This window comes from Ochotona princeps, chromosome 6 (assembly GCF_030435755.1).
Source record: "Ochotona princeps isolate mOchPri1 chromosome 6, mOchPri1.hap1, whole genome shotgun sequence".
In the NCBI taxonomy this organism is placed as follows: Eukaryota; Metazoa; Chordata; class Mammalia; order Lagomorpha; family Ochotonidae; genus Ochotona; species Ochotona princeps.
In genome coordinates this window covers 82,019,770-82,033,630 of record NC_080837.1, presented here as the reverse complement: position 1 = coordinate 82,033,630, position 13,861 = coordinate 82,019,770, and the positions used below count along the sequence as shown (strand labels likewise).

Sequence of the window (13,861 nt, the reverse complement as noted above, 5' to 3'; positions counted from 1 at the left end):
CTCCACCTACCTGGGGAGCCGCACAGCTCAAGATACTGTAACATCCTCTGTTCACCTGGACCCCACCAAGCACAGCAAGGACGTCCTGGCAGCCTACTCTTGCTTGCTTTATCCCCGAAAACAAAGCCGAACATAGCCATTGAGTGTGGCACCTCAACAAGCCTCTGCTGTCTGTGTCACAGTCGCTGTGGTTTGGCTTACACTAGGGGAGAGGGTGAAGGCTACGTGGGCACCAGGGAGCTCTCCCCACTGCCAAGTGCTCCTTCAGCAGCACTTGCTCTTGCTTTTGCTTCTCAAGACAGACAGCAACGTGGCAGGTCAAGGCCATGGACAATTACTGCTGAGACAGACACTGACAGATGGGCCGGGCTGGGTCTCTCCTCGCTAGCGAGGCTGTGGGAAACCAAGACACAGGAGACCGGCAGCTAAGGCACACAGCATGCCAGTGCCTGTTCCGGCTGCCTCACACTCTCTGCACTGACACCTCGTCCAGGAGCAGGAACTGGACAGTACACCCACTTTCCAAAGGGGAAAAGCAATGACTGGCCGGTTCTAAGCAAGAGTCAGGGTCTGATTTAGAACCCAGCAGGACTGAAGGCCCTGGGAGTTGACCATGCAAAGCAATGATCGCTGTGAACTGAGGCAGTTAGTGGGGCATTTTGCTGAATCTGGGAGAATTCAGGGCAGGGGAGAGGGAGGTGATTTCACCTGCAAATCAATGGCAGATGCACCTGTGAACCAGGTAGGAAAGTGAATCCGGGAGGGTGCTCCCTGCACAGGGAGGGGGTAACGCCACCAGTCCAGCAGGGCTCTGTTCCCACTGGGCTGCCCTACTACGCTGCCTGCCCCGAATGCCACCCCCCATATCCACCAACCACGACCCTCCCCGCCAGGCTGGGAGTGTGCCAGAAGGAGGGTGAGCTAAAACACACCGTACCTGCAGGCTTGGTTCTTGCAAAGACAAAGTTGGAGGCGCTGCACCCCAGCTTCTCGGCCTCGTGGTTACAACTGTGAATGTCGATGCGGTAGGAAGTAAACGGGCGGAGGTTGGAGATCACCGTGATCTCCCTGTCCACTCTGCTCTCAAAGAAAGGGAAATCTGTCTCGGGCTCGTCGGGGTCCGTGGTGTTGTAGGAGTCCACCGCCGAGGTGTTCCTGCCTCGGCCGGACGACGCAGTGTCAGTCACGTGCGTGACGTCCCTTCGCTTTCTCTCAGGCCTGCAGGGAAGAGAAGCTGCTTATAGGTGCAACTGCCTCTTCCGCCCTTTCTGTGACTTGGAAGAGCAATCTTCACCTTGGCACAAAAAGAGTCATTCAGCCTCCTCGGATAAAAACTAACAACTAACAAAGGGATTTCCTTCCACTCGGCTTGCCTTACTTTCTCTGCTCTGCAACCTCAGACTCTCGCGGCAGGCACTGGAAGACACCTGGAGGCAAGCCAGGCCTGGGCCACTAACCTGGCGGCTGTTTCATCAGATCGCTACAGCTCTGGTAGTGAAGCAAGAGAAAGGGCACACTCAGCTTTATCACAAGGGAGAGGGTTCCCAGGGCTGGAAAAGGAAGAAGAGCCCCGATTCCAGCCAACAGCACCAGCTTGGCCCCCTGGTCCTTCCTCCTGGGGACTCCTGCCTCTAGTCTGCGGCCATTCCAGCCTGGCTCTGCCACTCCAAGACTTCTGGGAGAACCGCTGCCATGGATCTGAGCAGGCTGTGCACCAACAGCCACAGCATCAGCCAGCACAGAAAAAAACAAAGGCAGAAGAGTCACAGGATCCCCTGGGGAAAGGACAGTCACACCCCAAAGGGCAGAGGAGGCGGCAGGAGGCACACGGGAGGCTCTACCCAGACACCTTGAGAGCAGGTTCGGGACACTCCCAGGAAGCTCCCAGAATTGAGGGACAGCAACTCCCAGGGAGACTCCTCTGACAAAGGCAGTATGTGATACCAGCCTCCCATACAGCTGCAGGTTCGAGCTCCAGCTGCTCTACTTGCAATGCAGCTCCCTGCTGGTGCACCTCGGAAGGCAGCGGATGACAGCCCAAGCAGTTAGGCCCCTGCCCCTGGCGTGGGATATCTGGCTGGAGTTCCTGGATCCTGGTCCTGGTCTGGCTCAGCCCTGGTCATTTCAGAAGTTAGGGAGGTGAAACGGTAGAAGAGTTTTCCCGATCTCTGGGTCACTCCATCTTTCACATAAATGTTCTTTTTTTAAATGAAATTATTTGGGGCTTTATATATATTATTAATTATTTCTAAATTCTGAGATGCATACAGAGACAGACAGGGCTTCTATGTGCTGGTTACTCCCCAAATGCCTGTAGTGAGGGCCAGGCTGACACTGGGAGCCAGGAACTCAACCTGGGTCTTTGACGTACCTGGCAGGGAGCTCACAGGTGTAGCAGCAGGAAGATGGAACCAGGAACCAGGGCTCTGGTATGGGATGTGGGCATTCCCAGCAGCAGGTTCATAGCTGGGCCCACTGCCCAGCTCAGAAGCTATGGGCGCTTGATTTAATACAATGTGATGCTGTAACTGCCATTCTTCTACAGCCTGCCACCTTAACCTGGGTCACAGCACCAAGCACAGGCCAACATTACCTGTAAACGCCACAGTTCTGGGGACTGCGCGGGTCCCTGCTGACACCAAGTCAGGGGTGAGGGCAGGAAGGCGGCACAGGAGCAGCAGGAAGAGAAGCAGCTCCCTGAGGCCAGGGCTGAGTTCCCCTACAGGGATGTCTTCTGCAATGCTGGTGCTTCCCAACCTGACTGAGGATGTGTGCCTGGAACATTCTGGCTCCCTCCCAATGGCCCCCGTGTTGTGTCCCACAGCCCCTGCCCTGCCCCGCACCTGGGCACGAAGATGGAGTTGTGCAGGAAGTTCTCAAACACTTTGCGGTACTCCGCCTCCTCTTTCTCAGCCTGCTTCTCGGCTTCGGTTTTGGGGCAGGCACAGCAAGGCCCCTTCTCCCCACCGCACACCTCCATCTTGGGATTCTCGGTTACTTCTTCAAAGTCGATCATGCCATCTGCGTACTTCCTCACGGGAATTTTATCTTCTGCACAGAGAGAAGTGGAGGCCACGGTATGAAGGAAAGCCAAATCACACACACACACAGGTGTGAGCTGCTGGCACCTTGGCTTGAGAGCACAGCTGGCTGCCAGCGGCGGCTCACTCAGCACCTGCCTGGCCTACGTCCTCACCTTTGGAGCAGTAATTGTGTCGGTACAGGTAGGCGTCCTGAGGCTGCTGCTGCCACCTCACGATGTAGTAGCTCAGGTTGCCATTGGGCAGGGAGGGGGCGCTCCACTTCACGATCAGCTGAGAAGAGGAGTTCGATGCTGAGAGAATATCCAGGGGGACGGAAGGAACTGGAAAGGGAACAGAGCAAAGGGAGGGACCTTCAGACTCTCGAATCCAACAGGAAGCTGTGAGGCTGGCCTGGATGACAGAACACTGACAGGGCTGGGCCCTTAGCGACATGCTTAGGGTGTTCCCTGAGATGCCCAGATCCCGTATCAGCGTGCCTAGTTCACTTCCAAATCCAGCTTCCTGCTGATGCACAGTCTGGGAGACAGCTGGAGGGGAGGCCAAAAAACCTGGGTGCCTCCATCCACGCACCCACGTGGGAAAGCCGAGATGCACTCTGTGCCCCTGGCTTTGGCCTGGCCTACCTGTCTGTTGTGGGCACTTGGGGAAGTGAACTGGTGAATGGGAGATAATCTTTCTGTCTTTCCTCCTTTCATATACATAGAAATAAACAGTAATAACAAAGAAAGTAGCACTGAGCAGGGAAACAGAGAAAATAGAAGCTCATTTTGAAAGAGCTCTAACCTAGCTGCCAGCATTTCCCTTCCTGACATCTACTTCTGGGCAACCACTGCCAAGGCAAATGTCACAGAACTGCAAGTGAGACGGGGACATGCTATGGTGAGAACCATGGCTTAGCACTGACACAATGTGCAAATACCCGTTTCTCTTACTGCCTGCTACTGCCATTATCCAGAGCTCCAGCTTAGCAAACAGGACACCAACCTACTTGGATGTATAGGAGATAAAAATGGCATAAAATCAGATAAAAAGGGAACAGGGCAATGGTGATGATGGCGGTGGTGGCGATGGTGGTGATAACAGTATTGGTAATGGTGGTGATAGTAGTGATGGCGGTGGTGGTGATGGTGGTGGTAGTGATGATGGTGGTGATAATAGTGTTGATAATGGTGGTGATGATGGCGGTGATGGTGATGGTGGTAGTGATGGCGGTGGTAGTGATAACAGTATTGGTAATGGTGGTGATGGTGGTAGTGACGGCGGTGGTAGTGATAACAGTATTGGTAATGGTGGTGATAGTGGTGATGGCGGTGGTGGTAGTGATGGTAGTGGTGATGATGGTAGTGATGGTGGTGGTGGCGATGGTGGTGGTGGTGATAACAGTGTTGATAATGGTGGTGATGATGGCGGTGATGGTGATGGTGGTAGTGATGGCGGTGATGGTGGTGGTTATAACAGTATTGGTAATGGTGGTGATGGTGGTAGTGATGGCGGTGGTGATGGTGGTGGTAGTGATAACAGTATTGGTAATGGTGGTGATAGTGGTGATAGTGGTGATGGCGGTGATGGTAGTGGTGACGGTTGTGTCTGCAGCTCCTGGCTGCTGGGTGCAGACTGGCTCAGCTCTGGCCACTGTGGGCATTTAGGGAGTGAAGCAGTAGAGGGAAGACATCTCAGTGCTCTGTGTGTGTCTCTCCCTTTCTCTGCAACTCACACGTGGGGATTTGAAGCCCGCTGAGGAAGGTACTGTGGGAAAACGAATACTAGATGTGTGGCCACATATTTTATAAACAGATTCTTCAGGTCGGCAGAGGATCAGGTCCTTCTGCAGCCTTAACTCTGGTCAGGGCAGTGACCAGAATAAAGCGACCATGATCGGTTTGAGCAGTGCTTGGTTTTCCAGCTTTGCGGAAAGGAAATAGATTATTTAAGACTCTGCTATAGGGAAATCTTTCTTAAGCTTGCTAGTATAAATTAAGGCAAAGTGTTACTTCTTTTCCCCTTTAATTTCGTATCTATTTGTATTTATCTGAGAGACACACATCTTATATCTGCTGGCTTGTTCCCCAAACGCCTGCAATAGCTGAGGAGGGACTAGCTGAAGACAGAAACTCAGGACTCAATCTGGGTCTCCCACATGAGTGACAGGGGCCTATGTACGTGAGCCGTTCCAGGGTGCAAACCAGAAGGCAGCTAGACTCACAGATCTGGGTCCCCATATGGGATGCAGGTATCCTAAGTGACACCTTAGCCTCTGGGCCAAACGCCCAACCACGATTTGCAGATTCTCAGATGGGAAACTTACTGTGCTGCACTCGTACGTTTGCTACATCAATCTATGCCTGGCCTGGAAGCCTGTGCCACATTCATTGCCACAGACACTCTACGTCAATGACGTGGGACAGAGGCAGAGCAAACAGGCCTGGGCAAAAGGATTTCCCCATTATTTCTTTTCTCATCCTTTCCATCATTTAAATTTGCTTTGTGGAGTTTACAGAAGTTTATCAACACCCTTTTCATTATAATGCTGCCTCTCATTGATACATTTAACCATGCCCCAAAATGAATACAGGGAAAACCTTAGCCCCAAGATGCCTGGATTAAAAGGTAGAGCCTTGGGGCTGGCCTTGTGGTGTAGCAGGTAAAGCTGCTATCTGGAATGCCTGAATTCCATATGGGCTACTCTACTTTCAGCCCAACTTCCTGCTAACGCACCTGGGAAAGGAGAAGATGGTGGCCCTAGTGCTTGGGCCCCTGCACCCATCTGAGAGGCCAAGATGGAGTTTCCTGGCTCCAGCTTTGGCCTGGCCTAGCCCCCGCTGCTGTGGCTGTCTGGGGGAGTGAGCCAGTGGCTGGCTCCAGCTTTGGCCTGGCCTAGCCCCCGCTGCTGTGGCTGTCTGGGGGAGTGAGCCAGTGGCTGGCTCTAGCTTTGGCCTGGCCTAGCCCCCGCTGCTGTGGCTGTCTGGGGGAGTGAGCCAGTGGCTGGAAGATCTGTCTCTGTGTCTCCCTTTCTCTAACTCTAATTTTTAAATCAATCAATCAATCTTTAAAATGAGAGGTGGGACCTCTGGGAATGCTTAAGTCCTGAGCATTGGGTCCTCATGAAAGACCCCCTAGCGGTTTTCTAGTCCATCCTCTCAGCCATGGAAGGACACAGCACAAAGATGGCTGTCCCTGAATCAAGAAGCAAGCCCTCACCAGACACCACATCTTCAGGGTCTTGGTCTTGGACAGCCCAGAACCAGGAGAAATATGCTTCTGCAGCTGATAGACCAGCAGCCTATAGTAAGTCAGTCACAGAAGTGCAAATGGACTAGGGCAGTCAGTGTCTTCAAAAAAGCAACTACATCTTCCAACTCAACTAGCTTTTAGACACCAGGAAATACATGTAAATACACGTAAATATCTCCTTTTCCTGCTCCCAGGTTCTGGAGCCAAGCAAAGAGGTGCTGTAGAACAGGAAGTTAAAGCATCACTGAGTGCAGTACTCCAACTTTTGTTGCCCTCCTAGGAACCCTGTGGCTACTCAGTGAACACACAAAGCTGGGGAGCACAGGAAGGAAGCAGAACTGGCATCCACATCATTTCACTTCCCACGGGATCCTGCATCAAAATAAACCAGTAGGGTAGCCATGCAGGACTGTGCTATGGTTGGGCCTTCCAAGATAGCCAACCCATGACCTAGAGAAATCTCAGCCAATGGGCACAGAATAGAGAGACCAATGCAACATGGCATCAAGTTCAGAGCCCATGTGCATTGCTGATTTCCAGTTTCCTGCTAGCGTGTACCTGAGGAGGCATCAGGTAATAGCTCACGTACTTGGCCCCCTGCTGGTCTTGTGGGAGACCCAGGCTGAGTACCATGCTCCTCTGTGGTGGGTATTTTGGGGAGTGAAGCAGAATAGATCTTTGTCTTCATACCTTCCAGACAAACTTATTTTCAAACTTAGAAATACCAAAACATAATACCTATCTCACTGTCAGCCCTGCACCTCTAGCTACTCCAGCCAACGAGTTGTAATGAGCTCCAGAGCAGCACGGGATGCTGGGGCTCAGCCGGTGCACAGATACCTGAAGCATTGGTGCGAACATATAAGATTTCACTCTTGGCCCCACGGATGTGGTCGTTTTCCACCATGGTGAGGGTCACAGCTTTGACATAGACGGCATACTGAGTCCAGGGCTTCAACCCCTGCAACAGGATGCCAGGCTCTGTGTCCTTGTCTGGAGGCAGGTCCACGTCCACCATGTTCCAGCTGTTGGAGCCACAGGCGTCCTGCCCATCATATTCCGTCACATTTTTATGGGGTCTGAAAGACAAGCAGCAACACTCAGACACTGTCATGGGGGTGGCATGACAAAGCTCAAACAGAAACAAAACAGAAGTATCATTTTAAAAAGTTGCACACTAACAATTCTGATATAGACAACTTATTTATCAGATATTCAGTTCCCAGATTGCCTTGGGTAATTAGCATCTGCTCCTCTGTGGCATTATCAGCAGGCATCGCTGAAGCCCTGGCAGGACTCTCAGAGAGAACACAGAATTCTACACAGATGCATGCGTAGGTGCATAATCTACACTCCGGAGACAAAAGGCCTGGACACTTACTGGCCCCGCGGAACTGCGATCAGTTCAGTGTCACGCTGCCTGCCATCACCACGGGACAGCAGGAGTGGCTGGGTGCAGGGACACTGGAGCTTCTCGCTCTTTAAGCCCTTCCCAGGATTCCAACTTCAGAGGGGAGAAGGGCACCAGAAGCCAACACGGGGCTTCTCGGTCCTATGCACGGAAAGCTGAGTACCTAAGGGGACCTCTGGCATTAAGATGGGACTTGGATGAAGAGGCACAGGAAGGAGGAGGGAGACCAGTGAGAGCTGCAGCCAGGCAACGGCCAGGGCGGGTGACCAGCAGCTGACGGCACTTCACCAGGTCACGGCAGATCCTAGCGGGAGCCATGAGAGCCTGGAGACAACAAGCCAGGTCACTCTCCATTCTCCTTCCCTGCTCTGGAGTGCTCATGACTGAGAGGCCCATGGATAACAGGACAGGACAGAGACCGCCAACCTGCCCACGGTCACCTCAAAGAGAGCTGGGTAACCTGTGGGGGACTCCTGGACACAAAGGTTGAGATTGTATTTCAGCCACGCCCCCCATCACAGTTTACAATTTTCTCCAAGTACCTAAGCCGTCTCCATTTGGGCTCAATGTATTTGGAAATCTCTTAATTACACAAATAATGAAAGGCCGCAAGGCAACGTTAACAAGCGCAAGTGGCCTTGAGCTAATGCTGTGGTATTAGAATCCGGGACGGGGCATGAGCCAGCGGGGATGCTCAGCCTGGCTCTCCCTGGGGACACAGCTAACCCCTTGCACCCAGCCAACAGGTGCAGTGACCGGAAGACCAGCCGCACCTAGTCCCATAGAGCAATGTCACCAAATGCGGACACTCACGCCTCCTTGTAGTAGACGGTGAAGCTGATGAGATCCCTGTAGTCCGGGGGCCGGTAGCGGTGCCAGGTGAGGATGATGCGGTTCTTACCGGTGGCGGTGTTGGTGAAGTGCAGGATGTCACTCTCACCTGGGGCACAGGAGCGACACATGTGAGTGACAGGGAACGCACCCGTCTGAGCAGCTCCGGCTGTCCGTGCTGGGTGCCCCCAGACTTCCCACATGGCTTCCTTGCCATCCTGTGTGGAGCTCCAAGCTGGCTGCTTGCCCAGCGACCAGGACACAAACCTATGAGCACTTCCTGACCTGAAGGTCAGGGTGTGAGGTTGCCACCCTTTTTTACAACCCACAAAGGGTGCCTGACTCCCGAACCTTCAGAGCAACAAGTGCTCAGCAAAGATGGGGGGCATGCTGCAACACCCGCTGATGTACTATTTCAAGGTTCACTCCCCTCCCGCATCTTCAAGGGAAAACCAAGGCTTGCTGTGCTGGTGGCCTGGCAGGTGCCACTGGCTGCCTCTGAGGACAGCACCTTGAGGATGCTCTGGTAGCTGCTTTTGGTGAGATCTGAGCAGGAAGCAGGCAGTAGGGAGCCCTCTGAACGTGAAGCCCAATTCTTCCCACTTAAGGCCTTCCAGGACCATCTCATTGGCCAGCTGGTGGTGAGCCCAGTCAAATGCCAGCTGTGCCACAGCCCTGCTCTTGCTGCAGGCATGAGGATGTGCATGCACCAGCCCATGCCGCTGCCCTCACGAAGAGTTCAAGGGCAAGATAGAGTTTACTTCTGTAACCCTAGGCAGCTTGACAGAACCCTGGCTTCTGGAAGTTTCCTATGCAGGGTTAGATAAGAAGTGCATGACTCAAGTCAAAATCCCCAATGAGATTGTTCTAAATGTGGAAAGCGGTGTTGATTCTGGCAGGTGGGCTCTAGCTCCTATGCATTGGAGTGGGGGAAATGAGGGCAGAGCTCACGCACGCAGAGGGCTAGGCAGTACTGGCTCTTCAAAATGCAACCTCATGATCTTTGCGCAAGAAGGCGAGAAATGCCATGTGGTCCCTAAGCACCTGTCCCCATCCAGGTGGACACTGTTTCTGAGTGTCCCACCAGCCTCTGCTGCCTCTGCAGACACACAGGCAGGAGCAGAGTGCCACTTTGCGGGGAGTGGCGGGGGCCGTTCTGAGGTTCCCCAGTTGATGGGTGGGTGGGGCCTGTAGACACTCACAGGAGGCTCTCTCTCCATTGTTGCGGGTGTTAATGTCGCCTTTGCTCTGGCGCCCTTTAGTCCCTGTCACGTCCTCCATGCGGTAAATTTCAGACACACAGAGTTTGGGATTGAAGGCGAAGTACATCTTCCCGGTTTTGATGGTCAGGTTGCGGTGTTCCCAGTCCCAGAGCTGCTGCAGGTTCTGGTTGTCCAGGACGTAGAAGGAGTAGTTTCTAGAAGCACAGAACCTGCTATTAGCACACCTGTCCTTGGCCAAGGTCCGCCCCAGCCAGCCAGTCAGCTGGCCAGTGGGTGCTAGCAGTGTGGCCTCCTGTTCCCAGGACTCCATTGAGATATTTATTCTGCCAGTAGAGAGGACTGGGTTCTAACAGGCCGGCAACAGGGGTGGTTGCTGTTGGCACCAGTGATCGTGTGAGTCCAGGACACCACATGGAAATGGACCAGAGGGTGACTGCCTGACCTCTCCACTGCCAACCACTGTCTCCTTGCTCAGAGGGCACTCCTTGGGTGGCTCCCTACAAATCCCTTGGTTATTGGCTCAGAACTGGGTACATACATATCTTGAAAGCAAACCACGTGGGAGTAGACATGGTTGGCCACTCAACCGGAGTGGCTAACAGTCCGCTGAAGTGCTTCCCATTGACCCTGGGAGACAAGCGCTGGGAGGACCCGCCCCTGGACTTGGCCCCACCCCCTGCCCCAGGTTCACCTCTGGCCCTGAGAGGCCCCTACTTCAGTACCTGGAGAAAGTGTCAGGGATGGGGACTGGACCCTGCCAGGTGTCCCTGAGCATCACGTGGCGCCTGCACCAAGCTGCAGTGGGTCCGAGGAGGCCAAGACTGTGGTTTTCACCTGTTCTGGGGGAAGTCAGTGCCACTGGGCCCAGGCCCACACCTGGGGAACTGCTGACCTAAGAGAGGCGGAGCTCCCATGAGGCATGAGAAGCCCCAGACAACTGGGTCCAGTGTGGCCCCCGCCCCAGGCAGTGTGCACACCCAAGCAGCAGGTCCACACTGTCCAGTGAGGGGAGATGCAGGGACAGTGGTGTGGAGAAGTCATCCTCAGCTGAACCCTGACATCAGGAGAAACTGCCACCAGGGAGCTGAGACAGGACTGTGCACAGCTTAGACAGAGATCTCTTCCTGTTCTCCAGCCCCAGTTTCTTGTCGGGTCTCATTCAGAGCTTGGCAACCCAGGCAATGCACGCGCACACCCCACACACAATAGCAAGAAGAAAGCAGTGGTGCCCTCCTTTCGCAGACAAACCAGGGCCAAGCAGAAGTCCAAGCCACCCCTGACAGAGGCTGCACCGGCCAGGCAACTCTCTGTTGAGTGTCTTCATTACACCTGTGCTGGAATCTCACTCCTCAGTAGGGGAAAGTGCAACTCATGTGCATGATGCTCTGTCCAAGGAACTGACCAGGGGTGCGGGCCGTGAGGGGGTTGGACACAGTGCCCTAAAACCTGACATTCAAGGGATAAGCCACGTGGGCAGAGGCAGGACCTGCAGCACTGTTAGTGGTTCAGGACAAGGGGTGTGGTTGGGTGAGGTCTGGGCTCCCTGTTACTTCTCAGAGCCCACAACCCTCAGGCCCAGAAAGAGTGGTATGGTTGAAGCCCAAGTCCTTCCCAGCACGGGACTGGTGTGGGAATCTGGATCCCTTGGGGGTTTCCAAGGCCACACCACTGAAAGCCATCAGGCACCTCACAAGCCCACTCCGAGGCCTCTGAGCACTTTCCCGGCCACCAAATCAGCATCACAAACAGGAGCCACGAATCCTGGAACTCCATAAACATCTCCCATCTGGGTGGCAGGGGCGCAAGGTCTTAGACAGCCGTCTTCCACTGCTTTACCAGGTGCATTAGCAGGGAGCTGGATTGGAAGCCAAGAGCCAGAACTGGATCTGGAACTCAGAGATGGGATGCCCGTGTCACAGGTACTGGCTTAATGCCCTGTGCCGTGACGCCAGCTCTGAGGTCATTTCATAACTCAGCACACTAGCAGGGAATGGAACCACACAGAAAACACCTTCTGAACAAAAACCAATCTTCTGCCCACGGGAGGAAGTGTGAATTATAGCTCAGGAATTTGACAGATGAATGGCAGGCATGCTGGAAGTCTGTGTATTTGATTAACCTCTTTGAGATTATGCTTTTTTTTTTTCAGTAAACAAAATTTTTTTTACAACACTGAGAATTCAGGGTAGGGAGGGATGGGAGCCAGGATACTAATATCAATCAAGGCTAGGCATTATAGCTACGAGAAATACAAACAAAACCCTCATCAAAATTATCATCCACTCATTCCTGAGCTGCCCATCAACGCTGCTCCTGTGCTCCGAGCCCGGGCTACACCCGCGATCAGGTGAGAGCTGAGACGGGGGAAAGGCAGCGACCTATCTCTACTTCTCCAGAACACGCGTGCACCAAAGGAAATGGCTACTGAAGGACACAATCAGTGAGTGTGGTTTTGTCTTGAGATCTCTGTCCCAGAATTTATTTTTGTTTAAATGCAGCTGCTTGTTGGTCTTCCTCCAGCTGCTCCAGGCTCTGCACTGCCAGGTTTCACTCACGGTGCAGTTCTGGCTCTCGGCCTTCTCAGTGTTGTAAACGTTGTGTTCACATACTTGGGGAGGCCTCACCTCTCAAGCTGCACACAAGCTGGGGTGGCCGGAGCGCTTACTTAGCTCAGCAAAGGCATCTGCATTTTCTCAGCCCTGTTGTCCCTGATGCCTGATGTGTAACAGACAGTGAGCTGGGGTACTTGTGTGGCCACCACCTCAGGTCCATCGCGCCTCCAAGTGGCGGGTTCCATGCCCTCCCCATGGCAAGAAGGGTGGGAGCAAGGTGGGCATGGCACTGGAGAACGCAGCCCTGGGCACAGAGTCCAGCACATGGCACCTGGGAGCCACTGCTGAGTGAAGGACCACTCTGGGCAAAGCACCTGCTCGGCCTCTGCCAGGTTGGAGTGTCTGAGCTGTGGTCAGTGCAGTCCTCCCTGTCCTGGCCCCGAGGCCAGTGGGCAGCATCGCTTAGCTACATATGAAAGGATGCTGTGAGCTTTGTACCACCTCACACAACAGTTGGATGACCCCTTCTGTTCTCTGAAGTGGAACAAAGTCACAGGAACAGGGCAGTCCTGTGCCTTGACAAACGGGATCCAGCCTACAGAGGTGAGGACATTCCTTCCTTTCTGACACTTGCTGATATACTGGGAAAAAAAAATATATATATATATATCTGCAAACCTCAACCAATCTCCAGCTCCATTCTCGGAGGAGAAGCCACCCTTCTGCCTCTGGAGTCTCAGCAGCAGAGCACGGCCCACGAACCCGGCAGGCAGCTGCTCCTTCCAACTCACCTTCAAGTGGGCTGCTGAACACACGCTCAGCCCCCTCAAGGCCTGTATTTACACCAACCGCTAGGGCAGGACCCCATGGGTATAGGTGCAACTGGGCACTACACATGTTGAAACTCCTCGTGTGTGTGTTTTCCGCCAGATATTCTTACTGACATCAAATCTACCTGCCCCGAATTCACCCATCCTGTGCACTGAGCTTTGGGTACCAGGAAGCAGTCCCCAGCTCCGTCTCTGCCCCTCCCCTGGTGCCAGCTGGCCCGCCCACTGCTCCCTCCAGCCATCGCTGCTCTGCCTTCTGACTGCATGGTTTCATGGTTGGTTTGCACAGGAATCGCAGGTTAGCAGGCTTAGGCAACGCGAAGCCCTGTGCTATGCCCTTCATCTGGAAGGACACTCCTGTGACATGTGTCACACTTCAGGTTGTCAGTGGTGCCCCACTGATCTATTCCTCTGCTGATGGACACTGAATAGTTTCCAGTGATTTTTTTTCGCAGGGGGAGGGGATTATTATAAGCCATGGTGCTGTGGGCACCGCATGCAAACTTTCCGAGGGCATGCTATCATTCCTCCTGGGTCACATGGCTGAGTATGTGTTTCTAGCAGTCCTGGGAAGGGATACAGAGTAGCCACATGGCCTCCTGATCCTGGAGTAGAAGGTAGATGCTCTGAAGCCCGGAGTGCTAGACAGTGAGCAGAGAGGTGCAGATACCCAGGTGTCGCTGAGAAATGCCACCCACCTCCAGCAAGCACATTGAACTTAATTACTTAAAGAATGGTT

General features: G+C 53.6%; 1 protein-coding gene across 1 annotated transcript in view; it reads right to left on the bottom strand.

Moving 5' to 3' along the window:
* Window positions 1-13,861, bottom strand: part of IGF1R (insulin like growth factor 1 receptor) — a 208,551-nt gene that overhangs the window by 20,211 nt on the left and 174,479 nt on the right. Inside the window, exons 6-11 of the mRNA XM_058666588.1 lie at window positions 9,720-9,934; window positions 8,500-8,626; window positions 7,116-7,354; window positions 3,197-3,364; window positions 2,844-3,051; window positions 938-1,218 (exon numbers count right to left, since the gene is read on the bottom strand). Coding sequence (XP_058522571.1) covers window positions 938-1,218; window positions 2,844-3,051; window positions 3,197-3,364; window positions 7,116-7,354; window positions 8,500-8,626; window positions 9,720-9,934 — 1,238 coding nt within the window. The remainder of the gene's footprint in view (window positions 1-937; window positions 1,219-2,843; window positions 3,052-3,196; window positions 3,365-7,115; window positions 7,355-8,499; window positions 8,627-9,719; window positions 9,935-13,861) is intronic.